The sequence below is a fragment of the Scomber japonicus genome, chromosome 13 (assembly GCF_027409825.1).
Source record: "Scomber japonicus isolate fScoJap1 chromosome 13, fScoJap1.pri, whole genome shotgun sequence".
NCBI lineage: Eukaryota > Metazoa > Chordata > Actinopteri > Scombriformes > Scombridae > Scomber > Scomber japonicus.
In genome coordinates, this window is record NC_070590.1 from 20,720,847 (window position 1) to 20,742,317 (window position 21,471).

Consider the following 21,471-nt stretch of genomic DNA (forward strand, 5'->3'; position numbering starts at 1 on the left):
TATTTCTTGAGGTTGTTGTTTTGTTGTTGAGCCAGTAAACCACAGTCAAATTCCTTGTTTGGTAACATACTTGGCTTAAAAAGAGGATTCTGATTATAGAGAAAACATGAAATAAGAAAATATTAAATATTTAATTTGTTATTGCATTCATAAAAATAATGTAAGAGAGATACATTAAAATTAAGACTATTTCTGTACTGTGAGTTGTCATTAATAACTAAATTGGTGGTATGGATTGATCGCAATGTTCTTAACATTATCACATGGTTGCAGGGGGTTTATTCTGTTCATGTTACATCTGCAGACACAAATACACACCTTTAAGGATGAAAATGGCACTTTGTAAATAGAATAAAAACACAAATTTAATATACACAAATATTTAAATATGTGTGTAAACATACAGATGTATGCACATTTTCAGCAGTTTGATGCAAAACAGAAAAGATCCAAAATGAAATGATTAATGTAAATATACAGGCAATTTTTCTATGTCTTTCTCTCATTGCCTAATGTGAATATTTTGTATGTTTATGGTATGGCATGTTTAAGACCAGGTGATCTGTTTATAGATAGTGAGATTTTGAGAAAATCAGGGATATGTTTCTAATAATATATGAATACACCTTTATCCATACAATGCAGTTCTGCCAACCAGGCCAATACATAGAAGTAAAGAAATATTGCAACAATACATTGAAAGACAAACAAAACTGTAGGTATACTAGATTAACTTCAAATAGTTACATTCTATTTTTTTAACCTTTCCCTAAAGTTTTAAGCAAACAGAAACTGCAAATATAAAATGAGCACCGAGTCACAATATATTACACATTTGTAATTGTATAATACACATTTCTGATACTATGATAGTTGGCTAAAGAATTCTTAAACTTTAGAATAATTCTATAACTCTTATACACACACAACAGTGGTACACCAAATAAATTGGCTGATAGAAAAAAATCCTCTGCACACTTGGAAACTAAAAAAAAGGATCAACAACAAAAAAAAAACACACCTATCTCAACCGTTTTTCGAATCCTTCCTTTTAAAGATTGCAATTATGGCATGTCTATGTTATTAGATAATATTAGATACTATATAGTGGAGAAAAATAGTCAAGATATAGGAGAGATTACATGTTTAAAGTTGAGTCAAATTTTTATGTGTGACACTGTGAATGCTCTCGATATTAAAAAATAATTTTAGATATAGCCATCAGTTTGTCAAATTACTACATTTGGGCTATGCATTTCCTTTTCACCTATTCCTTCTAGGAAGATGACAAGAAAATACAGCTGGCCATATATATATATATACTGTATAATAACATAATCATTTCCATTAAAAAGGATTATTTCAGCATCTATGTGAAATAACATGATTAGAAACCATTAATTTACATTTGATTGTCATTACAAAATTTCTATAAATCAAAGTAATCTATAAGGTATAAAAGCAGAACACATACATTTCTAAAAAATACCATCACAAAGAAATCTGAGAATGCCGTACATCATTAGTGGCAAGGCCTTTGAACAGTATGAGACGCCAGTTCACATTATACTTTACTGTATACACGTTTTGATATATGGCTACATGCCATGCCAAAGTCTACAGTTGAAAAGTATAGCAGGTGAGCACAGTATCATTGACACCTTTATAATCTAATGCAGTCCCATTCAATAGCCCTGCAATAAATGCTGCCTCCATGAAGCTTATTATGTTCAGTTTCTGTTTAGATTGCGTCAGAGAGGTGTTGATTTGAGGCTATGATAATTTCTGAAAATATGGCTGTAAAATTACCATCGAGTTGAATGAACACCTCTGTGACAAAGTGCAGTGTCATTATAGTGAACACCATAAGCATCATTCTTGTAGTATTTTTTCCAGGGCTGGTGGTCATGAAATTCTGCTCACCTCCCATATATTGGCCACTATTTATTTACATCAGACAATTTTTGTTTACTGAATGAAAATGATTAAAGGTATATATTATTCATTTGAATTTCAGTCTGTTATTGTCACCCCACCATGCCTCATAAGTACAGTCAGTACTTTTATTAACTGTAACAACATAACATGTCGACAGCATCTGCTACATCTCAGTATAAGCTGTTTTCAGGGCAACTGAGCATAACCAGAAACATTTCTCTTGCAGTGACAAAAGTCTGGTGTGTGAAAATAATTAAATAAAATTCAAATTCAAGCTCTCCCTCTACGTTTTAACGCAGTGTTGAAGAGGCAAACATTGGTGTGTAACAAACCATTTATAGTAGTCCATTTTGCTCCATCCTGATTTTCAGACAACAGTCTTCCTTATCATCTTCCAAGGATTCTGATGACAATGTCCTTGATGCATCCAATTTGTATTAAAACATTGAAACATTAAGAACCTAAAGACATACAAAAAAGTAATAAAAAATATTACAAACCCACAATCTTATATAACAATAACAATCTTATGACAGCATTTTACCCTTGTAAGTTAATATCAATAAACACATTTGGACAACTTGTTAAAACTGTATAACATCCACACAAACAAATCCAAAGCTTTTTATACATACAGTATAGTCTGTATTTGGGGGAAAAGTGATTTTACAGATGTTTCTATGGACATTTTTGGGAATCCAAACAGAGTAATGACAGTAACCTCTGTGATGGAGCAAACTACAATGTTTCAAAGCCAACTTTCAAAGCAACAGGAAATGATTTGATACTTAAGAGATGGATTTTTGGTGGAGTCTTCCTTTAACTTACTGTGATATCTGACTGCATGAATAACAGATGCTGTTCACAATTACCCTTAAATGAGTCTGAATGGGAAAACTGTTACATCAAGATAAAAACCTAAACATTCTGTGCAACACTAAAATTCACATGAAAGAGTAAGATTTATAAAAGAAAACAAATTGTATAATAAGAAGTGGAAAACACTTACCGAATCATCCATGATGGAAGATGGATCAAAGTAGTCTGGCTTTAGTTCAGTTCTTTCTCTGCGATTCTTTGATGCTGGCTGGAAATTAACAATTTAGTCAGGACAACATGCCAAAAATGGGATAAAAATAAGAGACAAAAGGGAAATCTTAACTTAAGTTTAACAAAGAAGTACAAGAAATCTGCTACATCAATTGTGGCAGTCAAATGCTGACAATTTACTCAGATGGGATATAATCATTCCATTTTAATGATGTGCAAATTGTAATATTTGAGAAGGAAGAGAAGCAATAACACGACTTCAGACATCCATGTATATTTCATGCAGTATCATCAAATCAACATCAGTTGTTTTTGTTTGTGGCTGCTGTCTGTTAGTTCTTTTCTTTCTAAGTTCACAGAATTCAAACTAATGTTCCTTAAATTACCAGATCAATGTCCATTGTGTCAAAATCCATGCCCTCATTGATGTCTTCCAATCGGTCCTCTGATGACATCATCACATCCTCCACTATTGGCTCCTCGTCATCCTCCATGAGCCCGGAGCTTCGGCGACTGAGGAGGACACATGGGGAAACACTTCAGTAGGACACATGTAAATTGTGCTTTTTTACATATTGTTTATTGGCTGCATGTCATTTCCTGTACTCTAAAGAGCAAAGTCATCTTACGTCGCTTGCTGAATGTGGTTCCTCATCTTGGCATAATGCATGCTAACCCGCTCTTGCTGCTGACAGGCCTCAGCTTGTTGCCTCTGTGTCAACATCCAAGTAACCTGGGTGCTGTGAAACAGAGTCCAGGGTTTAACTTCATAATTGGTACAGGAAAGTGCAAACAGCAGCAACCTTTCCAAATATTTATTTCAAGATAAGATAATGCAACAGGTATATGGCTTTAGTACTTGTAATCAATGGCAGCCTGGTGGTTTTGGTGTGGCAGCTGCTGGGGAGGCACAGGCTGATGCGGATGCTGCTCTGTTGGCATGGTGTATGCATCTGTGTAGCTGTCCTCCGGTCTCATCTTCTTTGGATCCCTCAATACAGTCGAGGTGAGATGGGGCGAATGCATCATCATTGGCGTCTGCACATTCTGCTCACGGTTCATCCAAACTGCATCAGTGCTGCTGCAGCTGTTCTCTTCTGCTATAGAAAATAATTTCTTAAATAATATATAGTAAATACTGGTATTTTACTGAATGTGTGCAGAAGCCATAATAATGCGTGCCCTGATGTCCCCTAATGACTGACACATATTGTTGAAGTACACATTTATGGCATTTTAAGGGCCAAAAAAATACTCATTTAAATCTATGACACACAGGCCACACAGGCCAATAAATTACAAAAAGTGCAGTGATGTAAAAATGAAGCACCTTCAGGCAATTTCCTTTTGCTAGCGGCAGCTGGCTTGGACTTCTTACTCCTGCTGCTGGACCCCCGACTGCTGATCCCACTGATGATAGACATGGTGTCATCATCCCCTCCAACTTGCAGGGAGTTCCTGTATGAGATGAGGGGCAGCCAGCAGTCCTCTCGCTGCAGGGCCATCTGAAATGTCATGAAGCGTTCCAGGTACATGTGACTGTAGAAGTCAGGATGACAACAATCACAGTTAGAAGCTTTTCAGAGTTCATCAGCTCCATGCACACATCCAACATAAATGTAAATTACTGCCCACATCTTTATGCCTCAAACTTACACTGTTCTCTTGTCCTGTCGAATTAGTTTGCTTGAGAATTCACTCAGGATATCCAAAAAGGCGAGATGGAGAGGGGGACTCCCCTCTCCTTGGGGGCTAGGTTCCTTAAAAGCAAACTCAATCCCATTCCTAAATCAAATCCAAGGGAAACAACGAATGGAGGACCTCACTCATTCAAAACAGATGTTACTGTAAGAACTGGGTGGCATGCAAAGCTGTAAACCACAAAGACTTGGCTCGGGACAATTACTTACTTATGTAACATAGCAATAGCCTCCCTGGTCTTCAACTGATCCAAGCCAAACGTCAATGAAAAGCGCCGAGCAAGCTCTTTAATGCCACAGAAGGCTGACGATGATCGGTCAATATTGAAGCCAAATTCAGACAACATTTCGTTGAATAACTACAAGAAAAGACAGAAGATATACTTTTCCACATTTCCTAAGGGTGGTTTCACAGACAGACAGTTCTAAATCCTGGACTAAATGCATTTATGATCTACAATGACAGTCAGCTGGGGGGGGCCAAGATTCTTACCGTTTGCAGGCTCAGAATGAGTGTCTTTGCACATTGTACTTTGTCGATTTGTCTTGTCTTGCTCATTGTTTCCTTAATGATATCTCCATAGTCGTTGTAATACTAAGGAGAAACAAAAGAAAAATTGTAACTAGAAGAGCAGGGCTGCGGGGGGGGGGGGGGGGGGGGGGGGGATTTTTATTATTAATGATATGAAAAGGGTTTAAACCTACCCTCATATACTGTTTAAATATATCTGCTCCGGTGTTCATTTCCACAACATTGTAAACGATTAATTTGCAATAGGCAGCGAGAAGGTTTCTTCGCTTGTGCAGAGCCTCTATTTTACTGGCTTCATCATCTTGCTGCCCGTCTAAAAAATACATGATACAATTTTTTAATTATTTTCATTATTTATAGTCTGTAACATTTCAAACATAAAGCATGAAGAATAGTGATTGTCTCTGACCTGTGCTGTTGTTTTCGTCATCCTGGTCAATGAACACTTGATCCAAGATGAAGTTGAGCAGCTCTGCCTGCAACGAAGAGTCTGGCGTGTAGACCAGAGGCTCCAGTTGTTCCCGGCCTGAAGACATAATTTGGTGACTGAAGATCAATAGCAGATCACATAGTATGGTGAAGGCCTGGAATAAACACAACACTTCAGCATTTATGAAAATACTGACCCACAACATGTTCAGTTGCAGTAAAGAATGGCCATGTGTGAAAGGAAGAATCCCACCTGCTCTTTGACTGCGGTGTTGATGCTGTTTAGGTAACGTTGACACATTAAGCAGAAAGCTCTCATTTGCTTTCTCAAGGTCACCATATCACCCTGAAAGGAACAAATGTTCAGTTAACTAGTAAACACTTAGGGGATCATAATAGGAGGCAGATCTGTGTGAATTTGAAAATAGGAGTTCAGCAGTAAAAAAAAGAAGAGATAAAACACATCAAAATCAGTATCATACTTAAAACAAGCAAAACTGATGCTCATAATGAATTTACTTTCTTACTACTATGCTTTGAAGCTGATTGTAACACTGTAATAATGACTATTAGTTTTTAGATAATTTCTTGCCTTCCATCTTTCCACTTTTTGTGAAGTATCCAAAATGCTTCATATGTAAATACCTTCAATGAACTGCTGTCTGACACCTTCGCTAGATGCCACAAGATGATGTAATGTGTGCACTGCATCGCATGAATCACAATCTGGTGGGAAGAAAAAAAAATCGAGCAGATCAGATTTGTTGTGATGTTCCACACAATATTTGAAATAGTTGGTTTTGCATTTTGGGGGATGTGACTTGCAAAGGTAGAGAAGGCTCTGCTGTCCGGGCTGTGATACCTGTTCAGGCATATCCCCGTTCTGCAGGCCTGTGCTGAGTAGCCGGTAGTTGCTGGTGAAAAGATCCCACTTTGAGAGGTCGTGTGCACTGTTTGCAGAAAAAAGAACACAAGCAAATGAAAAGCAACACATACTAATATAATTTACATTCATGTATCACATCTAACAAACCAAAACACAGCATATATGAAATTGTTATTACTCTGCCTTCAACAAGTAACTACATATTGAAATAATAAGCACAAACTTGTTAACTGCTTTACTTGTGGAAAGCACTGATCTTCTTGAGCGTAGAGAGAACTTGGTAGGCATCATCATCATCTGGTTCTTCACCCTGACGAAGAAGAGGTCAAACCCATTAAATCCTGGACATTCACCCCAGCCTGTTCAGATGTTAATGTGCTTTAAAACAATCCAGGCAAAGAAACATCTTGCAGCACCCACCTCTAGCAGGAAGTCCTCCAGGAGTCTACTGAACTTATCTACAAGCTCGTCAAGAAGCTGGGAGCGGGCGATGTCCACGCGATTAAAGATGGTGAACTCCTCGTTGCAGAGGTAATGATAAGTGGTAGAGCAAGCCTCCAGGACCTCAGTGTCTGTGTGCTTATCTATCACCTCCCAGATTTGCCGCAACAAGGCATCTAAATGCTTCATGAAAGCACAAAATATAGTTTCACTAGCAGTGCATGTAATTTATAAGTTGCATACGTTGGACAAAATGTAAAAGTTGACAAACCTTTTCTAACCGACCAGTTGTGTAGATGTCCAGATCAAAGTACTTTGGTATTTGTAGTAGATTTGTCACTTTATCAATATCAACGCAGTACTGTGACAGGAGAAGACAAAGCAGGTAGGGTTGAACGGTTAGGGATCACACCTCCTATAATATACAAGTCTAATGCATGCTTGCTGTTGGCTTTAGTGCAGAACACACATAATCACCTTTGCCAATAACAGAGGTAGGGCAACTGCAAACATTTCTGTGATCCGTGTTCGATCATCCAGCTGCGTTTTCTTCTCTTTTGCAGCCAGGACCTTCTCCGTGCAAAAACCACATTAGCAACATGACATCATCCAAGAAACAAAGTTAATCCTCCTGTCTAGCATAATAACTGTGTACTCACCCTCTTTCCTGTGCCCCTGCCTACTGGAGGATGGCATTCACAAGCCTGTCGGATGGCGCAGAGCATGATCTCAACCAGAGCCGTCTCCTGCCGATCACTCAGTGCTGAAAATCACAGACACAGACAGTTGCTGACAATGTAATGAAAAGAAAAAACAAAGTGTTCATTTTCATAATACTGTGGCTGAAAATCTGAGCCAGTAATTGTCTGAAACTGTGGTTCCTTACCCTCCTCTCCTGGCATGGGCTCATCCAGCAGCAGGCTGATCATAGTCTCCCAGTCCTTCAACAGCTCTGACCCACACTCCCACAGGCTATCCACCAAATAGGCCCCATGTTCATGAAGCTGTAAAACATCAAATGTTACTGATCAGATACAAATGCAGCAAAATGGGGTACATTCCTCATAACTGTTGCTTGTATGCTTGGCTCTCTATAAATAAAGTAATATAATATACAAAAATAATACTTGCTAAAAATGCAACTTTCTATTGCAATGAGCACAGGGCTTACATTTCAGTATGCTTACCTCACTCTCCAAGAAGAAGAAGACAGTAGTCTTGATAAGGCTGCCATTGAGGCTCTGCCTGCCCCTCCTAGGTAATCCCTCCTCCTCAGGAAGTCGATGGCTGAAGAGCCTTCAATCAGCATAATACAATAGACAGTTAAAAGTGCCTGGTGAAGGCAGGTGGAAAAAAATGATGGTCAGGAGGCATATGACCAGATTTTGTGATTTTCTTGTTTCTATTCTGATGTATTCAATGTCATCTAATACAAGTATTAGATGTGTATAGCGTGTATAGCAAGTGAATGGAGGAGTGAGAGAGCAGGTGGCAGAAAATTGACAGTGAGTAGAGCAGAGGAAAAGGGTAGCATTAAGTTATCAAGCTGGCAGTAATTGTTCATACAGACTACAGTTTGTCAGTTAAAAGATGCTGCAGCATCTGATATCATGTCTGCTGTTTCCCCAACTGTGAAGTGGAAGGGGTTGGCAACAATGGTTTAGCCTAACCTGACAAGGCTACACAGAAAGACAGAATGGAGAAATGTGAGGCTGCTGACTCTCTCTTGAGTTTTGCTCAGAGCAGCCAACCTAGGGGAAACACTGTTTTTGCCCCTGTTCCTCTCAGATTTCTGTCTCACTGAGTGGGAGCAAAATCTTATTGACACAATATAACCAGACTAGACAATAAAATCATGTGATGTAACCAAACATAACTAGGTTGATGATATGAATGATGTCCACTTGGCAAATTTAAAGATGGCAACACTTACTTCTTAAACAGAAATTCTCCTGCAGATACAGCAATGGGTCGATGTGCTGAATAAACCAGATGATACACACTCTCACAGTCCTCTGCTGTCAGAACCTCATCACTGCTCCTGTTAGATGACATGCGGACGTTCTTAATGATAATGGCCAGTTTATGTCAAGGATTTTTTTCTCAAGGAGAATTTTCGATCAAAAAGGAAATATCTTTTCCAGGAAAGTGTGATCCCTTTAAAGTGGAGGTTACTTACTGTAAGACGAGTGTCAGAAGTTTGATGGCTTGCACAGCAACATCATATTCCTTGTCCAGTGTCATCGACACGATGCGGTCCTGTCAATGAGAGTGGACAAGACATGTCAGCCTGGGAGATCTCGTGAGCATTAGTTTTCACATCATGCATAGATACATGATGTCAATATTCTGTTATCCACATATCAAGAGGTAACCATATTCCAATAATACACAACAGGTGATGTAGCTGCTGGCTCACCTTGAAGCGACTTGTGAAAAGCTCCAGCCGCGTGCCGAGCTCTCTGGTGTAGTACAAGCCTTGCAGGGCTGTCAGACACTTCAGCCGCACCTCACCTTGCTTGAAACACAGAACAAATACATTTATTATTTACCATATTTGCATGAAAAAAGCCTTTTGTTAATATGAGGATAAAATGATTATATGCTCATTAATAAGAGTTGTGTCTGCCTATCCATAAAAATCTGAGTGAAAAACAACAACTCAGCACATCCCGTTAGTACCAGTGGTGACAGGAATTTGACTACAACCAATGTAGAGAAAATAGGTCCCTTCTGTGACGTTACATAGTCACAAAAGGTAAGTGTGCTAGTTAGGTGGAAGGTTACTATTTCGGTTTTAGCAAACAAGAAGCCCACAAACATGAATCAAAGTGATCATTGTTTTCCTTCCATTTTCTTTGGACATTGCTCCTGTAGTAGCTTTCCAAAACTGAATATGATTAAAAATGACCCATTATAGAACCCAGATCTTTTAAAAGTAATAAATAAACCCTCCATCAAAGTAATAATCCTTACATTTGTTTATACCCAATACAAATGGTAATTGTTATCTCACCTTGTCATGCATTGTCCAGCCAACATATTTGAGGTAACTGTCATTGAGGAAGGCGTCGCTGTACAACTTCATCCACACGCCAATCTCCTCAATACAAATAGCTCGAATTTCAGCAATGGCGTCACTGGCAAACACAAGGCACTTGATTAAATGTTGTTCAATCTATAATGTCTGTTTGTTTAAAGAGAACTATTGAGAGCAGCAGAAGCAGTCTACATTTTGAGCTCAAATTATAGACACATATTGGTGCAGGCATCGACTTAACACTTGAGGGCGCCAAAAAGCCAAAAATGAACCTGACTGAAGGGAAATCTCAGTGTAAACATACAGTGTGTACAGCAACAGTCACAAGTTTGGACACACTTTCTCTGGTATTGTGAGTCTGTCAAAGAGTCACATACCGATATCTGTGAACAAAGACCCCTTTGAAAATTGCGTTCATCATGTTTTCGATTTCATCTTGATTTTCTTGAAGCTGAAAGACAAACACAAAAAAATACTTTAAATACAATTTCCATTAATATTTTATAATATTTTCCATGCCATATCCAACCCTCAAGCACAAAAAAAGAATGAAAAGACCAAAACCAACAATGCCCAACAAGCCCACCCTGTCTGTAGTACTCAGCACCAAGTCCACTGACTCCTACTGAGGATGAGTCACTCATGAGTCACAAATATATTGTGTCATCATTTAATACGGTCAGGTATTTTCCTAAAACAGCATCACACAGAAGTAATGTATGCATTTGATTCAGCTGTGAATAAATATACATTTGGTGCAGCTGTATGTGGGATAACTAAAAATATACGTGCTCAAGTTCATCTTAATGAAGAGGCATATCAACAATGGGACTTTACAGAGCTACTTGTGCACTGTATAAGACTTTGGTCACATAGGTAATAGGCAGTAATAGTATGAATTTGTTGATAATGTAACGAATTGATCTGCGCACTCTTAAGGATTTGTATCGGCTAAAATTAAAAACTTGAATGAATTTCAAAGATCTTACTGTTGAAGCATTTGGAGTGATAGTCAAAGTATAGTGGTAATGGATGAATGTTACACTTGTTAGACGTGAAATTCTCCTTCTTACCTCTTTACGCTTCTGTAACAGTAGCTCCAGCCTATCGTTGGCCCTTTTTGCAACAACCTTGTTCCTCTCTGCCTCATACTGTCTCTGTGTGTTGTCCATATTGATGCTCAGGTTTAGGGCAACGTTAACTAATGCCGTCATCAACTTCATGGCTGACAAAGACAACACAAGTTAAGATGCTTCTGGGACAATAACAGCATGAGCACAGAGCAGAAATGCATCTGTAACAATTGTGCAAAAGAATACTGACCTGCTAGTGTGCTTGTATGTCTGAACGCTCTGACTTGTGAGTCAGAAAGACCTGTGAGCAGTGAGATGATGGTGTCCATCATATACTCGTCGTAGATTATGCTGTACTGACACTGACGCACCAGAACTGATATGAAGTCACAGAAGCTTATCCTGAATTTCTTCCACTGTGGTCCTGACAGAGTTAACGGGTAGTCACCGCTGTCCTGTTTAACAATGGGAGAGACATCATCAGATTCAGGTCAGGAGCATCATATTTGTTTTACACATTTCCTTTTAAGTTTGTCAGAGTAAAACAACTTTTATTTTAAGTGAATGTATAAACACAACTTGCATCACCTCATTAAACTCCTCTGTCATTTTTCGGATGATTTCAGAGTTCTGCATATGGCTAAACATCTCGGCACTCACAGCACCTGTGAGCAGAATCACACAGTGGTGGCATAGCTCAGATTGTTATTTTTGCTTTCAGGCACACAACACACAATATATTTATGCACATCATGTAAGATATTTACCTTTACAGCCAGAGCACTGAATGAAGAAGTTGATCAGGTCCAAGAGAGCAATATCTCTGTCGTGTTTGTATGCCTCGATCCAGTCGTCAACAACAGACTAGAAAAAAAAGACATTTTACCACCGTCATTTATTCATACATCCAATCCAAATACAAATCTCAAAATATCACGGCATGTTAAAGATGGTGATGCTGTCTCAATACCACTGCTGAAAGATTACCCCATTACAATTGAACCAAAGATCCTGCTGTAACATACTGTGTTAATTGATAGCCAAGAATTGGGAAACATATTAGCTGAGAACTACTTAAAATACAATTGGTTAAGAGTCTACAGCCATGCTAGTGGCTCTGTGGGGCTGTGGGGCTGTACCTAAGCAGTACTTTGAGCTAAATGCTAACCCAAATATTGTACAACTTTGAACTGATGATGGTGCTTGATTAAAAATTTGAGGGTTTTAGAGTTTTTAAGTTTTTTAAATTAATCAATCATCCTCAAATTTGACAGTAATTTTTTATGGGAAAGTCAGAGCTACAGGGACAAAAAATTGAATGAAACAAGACATAATCTCTTCACCATGTTATTGTTCACCCACCTGTGTGGCACTCTTCCCCATTTTAACCACCTCAAACAGGGTCATACTCTCCATCCCATTTGCCTGATGGTGGCCATTCACCCAGCCAATAGCAGGGCTTCTCCCTCCTCCCCCACCTTTGGTCTTGTCTCCAAATGCCCCCCTCCTCCCTTTCTTGGCTGCCTGAAGGCGGGAAAGAGATTGAGCGAAAGATGAAAGTGTTACTGTGTTATCAGAGCTGGAAGTACAATGCATGTGCGTTTAATGTGTGAGTATATTGACTATTTTATCCAATTACTGGGAATTACAGATCTCCCACAGTGTAGAACTAAATTATATTAGAGATATTAACTTATTTTATGATAATGAAAAAAGCTGCAACATTATATCTCTTTGTTTCTACTCTGTTTTTCTACTTTGGGAATCAAACAAAGGAGGGGCATGCTGAGATAAACTCAAGCTTCCCTGTGCCCCTGGTTACACATTGTAAGTAAGTATGAATGCAAGTATGAACATATGATGATATACTGGAAAAATATACCATGACTTTTCCAGGTTTTGCATTTTTTCCATCGAGATCGTCAAAGTCAGTATCTGAAGACAACTGTGAGTCTGCCTCTCTGTGAACACATGAAGTCCTGATTCACAACTATGAAGCTGAATTCAAAAAACACTCAAAGACAAGTTTAAATTTGATGATACATATCTGTGGTGCACCACTTACTGAGGAAACTGAATTTCTGTTTGCAAATCCTGCGCTGCTATCATTTCTTCAACATTTTCTGGATCTGTTGGGAGTAAGTGCTTCTGCTGCTTTGGAGCCCAAGCAAGAAAGTATGTCTTCCCCTGCACCTGGAAAACAAGACAAAGCAGAGGAGTTTGCTGCTGAATGATCGCTATAACAAAAGATGGCATTTGCTGTGGCTCATTTAACCTCAGTAATAACTACACAAGGGATGCAACTAATGATTCATTTCATCATCAATTAATCTCCTGACAGTTATTTTCAAGGTTAATCATTCAGTAAAAAAGGGAGTTTCCTCATTTACTCGTTTAATAGTAAATATTTGAAAACATGGTGTAAAAATGCGCATCATTTTCCCAAAATCTAAAGTGATGTTTCTTCATACTGCTTGTTTCCAAGCAACATCCAAAAATATTAAATATCACTGTAGATACAGACAAGCTCCTTACATTGGAGATACATAGTTGAAAAACTACTTAAATAATTAATCTATTATCAAAATAGCTGCAGATTGTTTGGCAAAGCACTATCACTATATGAATCATGTGTCTGTGCACACAGGAAATCCCTGAATAATATTTCAAATGGCTGGCTGGTGGCAGGTCCTAATAGTTGCATGAAAGCCTTGTTAATCAGGAAATTAAGCCTACGCAAGTGACTTGTTTCCCCTCATATATAGAGCAGATGGTGAAATGTTACATGTTAAACAGTCATGATGGATGCATCACCAGCTAACATTTGCAAAGCTTTTCTTTACTTTTAAGAGCCACAAAGGTTTGTGTTTACTCAACTCTTATATCTGACACTGACCTTTTCCTACCCTTTACAGCATATTGCCAACAACTGGCTGTCATCTGCTCAACATCTACATTACCAGTCACATCCCTGTGCTTGTTGAGTTAGTGCATGTAAGCCTTCATAGATGTACAGCTAGAGTAAACACTGTAAAGGCTAATTCTACTGAACTAAGACGCAATTTTTGCTATCCTCAAAATCCCCAAATTTTACTTTTCTGTGGTGTAAAATGACCCAGAACTTATATCATTCAGTTAATTAGTTTATCAACATAATGATGATTGATTTCATCTTCGACAGATGCACAATAGTTTGTCATTCATCATAAAATCACCAAACAATTCCTAACTGTAACATATGGAATTTTGGTGTTTTCCTTTGTTTCATACCACTCTAAATGAAACAGTCTGGGTTTCTTCACTGCTGCTCAGAGAAAATACACAATCTGACAGCATTACTTTGGAAAGAAGTGATTCTTTTTTAAACTTCACAGACAGAATGAGTAATTTATTGAGCAAGAAAATACCTGGGAGAATGATACCAATAGTGAAAGGAGTTGCTACTCACAGCATAACCACAGACACAATTTTGACTCTTACTGTTTGGAAAGCACCCATGGTAGAGCCACTTGCATCGCTTAACACTATTTAATCATCCAGTTTTAGACCTGTATTACAAAGAAGGCCCAAATTACAAATACAAACTATGTACAGCAAATTTAAGTACATGTTTGAGAACTGTGAGAGTATTAGCAACTGGCTTATAAACATTCATTTGATGACTATTTTTAAATCACAACTTTTTTCTCTCTAATATCAATTTACATGTTAAATAACGATTGGTATATATTTGAAGAGTAATATTATGTAATGTTATACTTGGCAGTCAAACTCTCTAAGCATTCAGCAAAATAGGACCATTTAGCACTGACCATGTGGCTATCTGACAGGCCAGTATGACAGCAGTGCTGAAGGGCCAACACTAAGTCTACAAATGAGTTCCTTCTGACTGACACACATGAGGGCACCTTGCATAAAGTATACTAGACATGATTCATTCATTTTCCCTCTCACCTCAGTAAATAAAATACTTAATACACCTGCTGAGAATGCTAAATAATGTGTGTACTCAAGTTACAGCTTAATCACAACATGAATGAAACTAATGTACACTACCAGTCACAAGTTTTACAACACCCCCCTCTTTCCAGTTTTTATTGAAATTCAAACAGTTTAAGTCCAGAGAGTAATGTTAAACAGTACACAGGTAAGCGTTTAGATTACCAAAAATTAAAAAAAAAATTATGTAAATTTCAGAGTTATAACTCAGATTAACAAAAAACAAAACAAAACATTTTTTTTCTGCAGCGATGGACCTGGATTAAGTCTTGCAAATTGATACAACAATTTGTTTATAGACCTCCCGACTTGTTGATTACTTTAAATCCTTTGTCTGTATAAAAGCTTGGAGGAGGAAGCGTGATGGTCTGGGGCCCTTTTGCTGGATCCAAAGTGAGCGGCACCCTGGATCAAAAGGGCTACCACAGCATTTTGCAGAGCCATGCAGACATTACTACCATCTGGTCAACACCTAGTTGCTCAAAGGTTCATCCTACAGCAAGATAATAATCCAAAACATACCTCCACCTGCCAGAGTTACATTAGAAGAAAAGAACAAGACAGAATGGACAGAAATCACAGAATGGACACCAGCTGTGTAGCTGTTTCATTTTTTTGCCACATTACTTGTGATGATTATGTATAATCCCTATAATATCGATATCAAGGTAGTTGGTCAACAAATAATATCCCCCAGTTTTATGTTATACACTGCAAATTTCAATAAAAACTTTTTTTTTAAATGTTTATTTGTGACCAATGTCACTGGTACTAATAAGCATTTTTTTTAATGCTGTGTAATATGTTTATTCTATTATATAGATTTGTTTTCTTTTGTACTGAGAAATGACATGACGTGATATTGATATTGATATTTACAACCTTACCATACTGCACTGCACTTTCCATGCATGCATTTACCTGTGTTGTGAATAGTCAATAATTGCATTAGTAGAGTGTATAGCATTTTTTATTTAAGAGGAAACTCGGCCACAGCAGCAGCGTCTGTAAAGCTGTCGAGCTTTACGTTCATCTTATTTTGCCGTGTCGTGTCATTCAGTTTGACACATAAATAAGGTACTCACATGTCAGTGCTTCACAGCTTTACTTTGTGACTTATTGGCGCTACAGCTGATCGAGACAAGGGAAATCTGCAGGGGAGTGTTGACACAACTTTAGCGCACTATATCGAGCAACCTTTGATTTCAAATTACAATATAAAGATGACAGGATGGTCTTATTCTCAACAGGCAGGATGGTAAGTGGAAAAACCTGGCATCGCAATATGGACAAGTAATATTATAGTATCATTAGTATTTTTATGGCACGTCATTGTGATAACTCTTACCATTGCTTTCAATCTCAAACTAGTTGATCCTAAAACAGCTGTGACGCGCAGTTGTTCACTTCCGAACTACAAACAACTACAGATGTTTCCGATGAGTGTTTTCCTCACTTTGCTACGACGGCCGAGCGTCTCTCTGCTTAATGTCATCTTATGTGGCTGTCAGCCGATACATTATCGTGCTACTTAGACTCTCTCTGACCCGCTTTACTCGTACCGAGCGACATTAGGATTCACTGCATGATTTGGGTCGCTTTGCTGCATTTTCAGCGTCAGATTAGTCGCTAGCCGAGTTAGCAATAGCGTTAGCAGCAGCTGGCTAACGACACACCGCTTTACTCCAGCTGTAAAGGGTTAGCGCAGCCTCAATCACGGCTACTTTCATTTTATTCTGGTCATCTCACATCTCTGCTGTAATGGCTCGTGTTAACACTAATGTCAAGTGTCTGGTTAGCTAGCCAGTGTAACAACATCAATGACAAACTCCCTGAATTTTAGCTATCCGCCATTTTACAACTTACCTCGTTTAAATCAAAGACCGACTGAAACCAAATAATCCAAACGTGGCATACTTTGCAAAGAGGATGATTTCGTTAACTTCCTGCACAAACTGTCATTTTCAAAATCTCAAAAATAATGATTTTATTTGCTAGCTAACGTTCGGAGGCTCCCTGGTACAGTTTGTGTTTTCCTTTTTTAAGTATGAAGCACACACACCACCTGTCGGAAGCTCCGTGTACTGCCACTAAATCAGAGGCCATATCATCCTGTAAGTGTAGCCTACTACCAGTCAGTCAAAGGCCATATCATCCTGTGAGTGTACTGCCAGTCAGTCAAAGGCCATATCATCCTGTGAGTGTAGCCTACTACCAGTCAGTCAAAGGCCATATCATCCTGTGAGTGTACTGCCAGTCAGTCAAAGGCCATATCATCCTGTAAGTGTAGCCTACTACCAGTCAGTCAAAGGCCATATCATCCTGTTAGTGTACTGCCAGTCAGTCAGAGGCCATATCATCCTGTGAGTGTACTGCCAGTCAGTCAGAGGCCATATCATCCTGTGAGTGTACTGCCAGTCAGTCAAAGGCCATATCATCCTGTAGGTGTAGCCTACTGCCAGTCAGTCAGAGACCATACTATCCTCTGACAGGCAGTACATGGCTTTTTATTATCCTGTGAGTGACTTATGTCCTGTGATCAAAGTCTTCACCTGGATTTATCTGGTAAACCTATTTCATGTAAAAAGCAAGTTGCCTTCTTGTTTTGTCCATTCTCTCCTCCTATGAAGTGTTATAATACTAAATGAAATTCTGCAAACAACTAAACAAAAGTATACATAACATTTGCTGTGTACTGTAAAATGATATATTATTAAGATGATCACATGACAATGAAAATTATTAAAATATCACAAAAAGATTCAAATAGTTCATTGTCATTTCAGAGCATGTTAGTACATGAAAGAGAATGAAATGATTCACTTCGTTATAATAAAATAACACTAAAAACACAATTTTATCAGTGAAAACTAGCACATAATGACTAGAAGCACATTGATGTAGATTGAAACCACGTGATTTAAAAAAAGCGCACACATTCTTGAAAGTAGTTTTGTTCTGTTCAGCACCTAATATGCAGCCTTTACCCTAAATGGACAGTATCCCCTTTTAGCACTCAGAACAACATAGTAAATTGACCTCATGGAGAATTAGTTCTGTTAATTCAGCCACAGTCTGACTCACCATATTGTCTATTCAACAAAATGAAAGCCACTAGGAGACCACAAGACAATAGGGACAGCGAGGTCTTTACAAATAGTCACTCAAATTACATTTATTCAACTGATTACACACAAACGAAACATAAAATGAAAGATATTAATACAGCCTTGTGGTTGTACTCTTGTGTCAACCAGTGAGGTTGCAGTTTACATCCATGTCTATCCAGACTTGTCGTCTTTGAAGGACTTTAACAGAGGAAAGGAGAGGTCTCTGGTCCTGAGTTATGGCATTGAATAGCGGCTAGAAAAGTGTTTTTGCAGAATGATATGATGTCACAGTAAAGTTGACCTTTAATCTTTGGGATATGAATTGTCATCACTTCATCATTTTATCCTATTAGACATTTGTCTGACTTTCTCATAATTAGCATATGAATTCTTGAGCTATGGCCAAAAATGGGTTTTGTAAGGTCACAGTGACCCTTAACCTATGACTACCAAAATCAAAACAGTCAAATTGGACGCTTGTGCCAAATTTGAAGAAATTCGCTCAAGTTGTTCCTCAGATATCTCATTCATGTGAATGGGATGGACGGACAACCTGACAACATGATGCCTCCAGTCACAGCTGTTGCAGCACTGAGGCTTAGAAATGTGGTTTTTTATGTTCAGTTTGATAACACAATTAGAAATAATAGTTTTTATATAGGTAAAATTTGGTTAAAAATCATAACAATGTCTCTATTATTTGCAGTGGAAATGGGGTGTCCTAGTTTCTCACCGTAATTACTGGAAAGAAATCAGTAAGATAATTGTATGACCATTAACATTATAAATATACCATAATATCCTACATGAAGGTCTCCAGATCAGGAAACTCCTTATACAACTCTGTATTAATACAACTATTACCAATACTGGCATTGATATTGGTCATTTCGATAGTGGCTACTTGGGAATTGGGGAAGATGGGGCCTATTCAAGTTATGCCCTAGGCACCCCTAGACTGGGGCATAACAATCACACTGATACACATTTTTATATATTAATAATGATTATATTCATTATTAATAGATTAATAGATTATTTTGAATGCAATGATTTTTTAAACTGTCAGTTTAGATATTTTGTTTGGCTGATATTGTGTTTGTGTTGCATATTCCTAAAATGGTGTTTAATAAAATAACCTAAAACTAATTGCCACTAAATTTCTGAGTAAACACAATTAAGCTGCCAGGGGTAGTCTGCTATCTTTGTTGTATTTGGTACATCTGTAGAGGTGTTGAGGTACAGGATGCTGCAGAGAGTGGAAGGAATAACAGGTACTTTTTGCCAAGGCCCCCTAGTGGATTCATTCAGCCATGCCGTCCTGAAATGATTGGCTATTATACACAGTCTAGCCAAAGTCAAACACATCATCAGGAAATAAAGTACTCTTCACACCATTGACAGCTTTGACATTTTATTGTTCCATTAATCATATCTTACAGGTTTTGTAAGCGGTACCAACTTGAAAATCCATCAACTGTTAGTAATTATGACTAATTCTATAAACCATGTCACTTCTCTTTCCTTTAAATGAAAACATGTATACAGTATGATCCCTTCAAAGCCATATCTTCATAGGGGGAGTGGAAGATCAAACAGGTGTGATGCAGTGCAGTGATACACGAAAAACTCGGGTCACACGGGAAAAAGGAGAGAAAAGTCTAAGTTCTGGCAGGCCACACTTGGATAAGGGTTTGATTTTATTTTTTGATGCATGGTGAGGCTACATCTACATGAACTCATTGAAGAAACTATTTACTGTCCCTTCAGGTGTCTCCTCCAATGGCAGTCCAAGACAAAAGGAGGGCACCACGAGCTGATCGGGGTCCTTGATCTCGAGTTCAACATCCATGTTGCTGTAAGAAAGTAATACAGAAATTAAATTATGGACAATCATTATTAGTTGCAGAAATATTCCTGGATTGTTAATTTGTGTATTCCACCAACCTGAATAAGAGTGACGTGGACTCGGTGAAGTAGAATGTGCTCACAGGCAAACATCCCATGGTTACAGACATGGAGTAGTGGCCTAAAAAGGAGAAAATGTTCACGTCATGATACATGTCACCAGTATCAACTCTATGTCTTTATCACAAAAAAAGCAGATGCATCATTCAAAAGCATCTCTCCCACCTTTCATGTCTGGCATCGATCCTGTCCATATGTTGACCTTTAGTCCCTCCCCTTCGATGGATGAACTCCCAGCATGCATTGAAGCTAAGAACTTGGCATCATCGGGAATATCTACCGGTTCCAGGGTTGATTGCAATGATTTTTTCTCACAGCTCTGGTTTTTGCTGTCAATCTCATAGAATATCCCCTGCCGGGTATAACATAGACAAACACAGCAACACATATTTAAAAGTCAGGGTGCAAAAACATTTCGAGTGGATTGTGATATTTAATTAAGGAAAGAATCCATTACCTCTTCAAAAAACATCAGTAGATCCAAATCTAGTGACGTGTTAATGGAGGAGCTCTCATTTGACTTGAAGCGCAGTTTCTTGCCCATCGAATCGTAAGTGAACGCACCAATTGCTCTTATTTCACCCTTTAGGGACATCTGATTTCATTCAAAAGGATACATTGGGAAAGAAAAGCAGAGAGTTTAATTGTATATTTTAAACATTTGCAGCTCTGGTGCTATAAAAAGTGCCAGAAAAAAGTATTGGTCTGGAATTATGAAAACTCACCACTGACATGTGTCCTGTCATATTGGGTGCATCTGAAAGACAATGATTTCAGTTAGAGGGCTCAAAGTGTCAGGCACATTTTTAAATAAGTATAAATCTAATCTTTAAAGATCCCAAACACGTGGACAACTCATATGTAATGTAACAAAAAGAACAGAAAACAATGGAAGTAGTCATTCTTACGGCAAGGCTGATGGTGCTCTGCATGGGTGGTGGCAGTCAAGCACATGAAGACGAAGAGCGTGACAGCTGCATACATTTTCCTGTTCCAGAGAGAGTCACAAAATCAAAAGGTAGAGATGGCAAAACAACCCTAAGCGCATCTAACTTTCAATGAAGTTATGGTTGCTTTTATAGAGCTACATAGTAGTGCAGACCCAGGACGTTAGCCCCCTGCACTTCAAACATCAAGCTGTCTAAATAAACACGTCTTGTCCTGGCCAATAGTGACCCATCTTTTCTTTTGTGTTTGCACAGCTGTCCTCAAATGTCCTCTTGTCATGTTTATCTCCGCCTGCCCCATGCTATCAAAAGTGCCTTTCATTGTGTCATATCTAAACTTGAGGTCAAGTGAGGATAA

General features: G+C 38.3%; 2 protein-coding genes across 2 annotated transcripts; both read right to left on the reverse strand.

The window, feature by feature from the left end:
• Positions 1 to 347: 347 nt before the first annotated feature.
• Positions 348 to 16,499, reverse strand: stag2a (stromal antigen 2a). The gene is made up of 34 exons (XM_053331494.1): positions 16,437 to 16,499; positions 13,155 to 13,282; positions 12,972 to 13,050; positions 12,452 to 12,613; positions 11,857 to 11,953; positions 11,678 to 11,754; positions 11,340 to 11,544; positions 11,090 to 11,241; positions 10,394 to 10,467; positions 9,993 to 10,116; positions 9,396 to 9,494; positions 9,156 to 9,235; positions 8,910 to 9,017; positions 8,164 to 8,272; positions 7,863 to 7,980; positions 7,636 to 7,739; positions 7,454 to 7,546; positions 7,248 to 7,337; positions 6,956 to 7,159; positions 6,775 to 6,845; positions 6,512 to 6,599; positions 6,295 to 6,375; positions 5,903 to 5,995; positions 5,630 to 5,804; positions 5,394 to 5,533; positions 5,182 to 5,283; positions 4,899 to 5,047; positions 4,645 to 4,773; positions 4,319 to 4,527; positions 3,848 to 4,088; positions 3,618 to 3,728; positions 3,375 to 3,501; positions 2,948 to 3,025; positions 348 to 2,399 (listed from the first exon to the last, which is right to left on the reverse strand). The coding sequence occupies exons 1-34, from the start codon at positions 16,437 to 16,439 to the stop codon at positions 2,376 to 2,378; spliced, it is 3,924 nt and encodes a 1,307-aa protein (XP_053187469.1). The 5' UTR covers positions 16,440 to 16,499; the 3' UTR covers positions 348 to 2,375.
• Positions 16,500 to 19,599: 3,100 nt separating this feature from the next.
• epd (ependymin) lies at positions 19,600 to 21,283 on the reverse strand. The gene is made up of 6 exons (XM_053331580.1): positions 21,075 to 21,283; positions 20,892 to 20,923; positions 20,624 to 20,761; positions 20,332 to 20,518; positions 20,146 to 20,227; positions 19,600 to 20,054 (listed from the first exon to the last, which is right to left on the reverse strand). Exons 1-6 carry the CDS (start codon positions 21,148 to 21,150, stop codon positions 19,928 to 19,930), a joined length of 642 nt encoding a protein of 213 aa, XP_053187555.1. The 5' UTR covers positions 21,151 to 21,283; the 3' UTR covers positions 19,600 to 19,927.
• Positions 21,284 to 21,471: the final 188 nt, after the last annotated feature.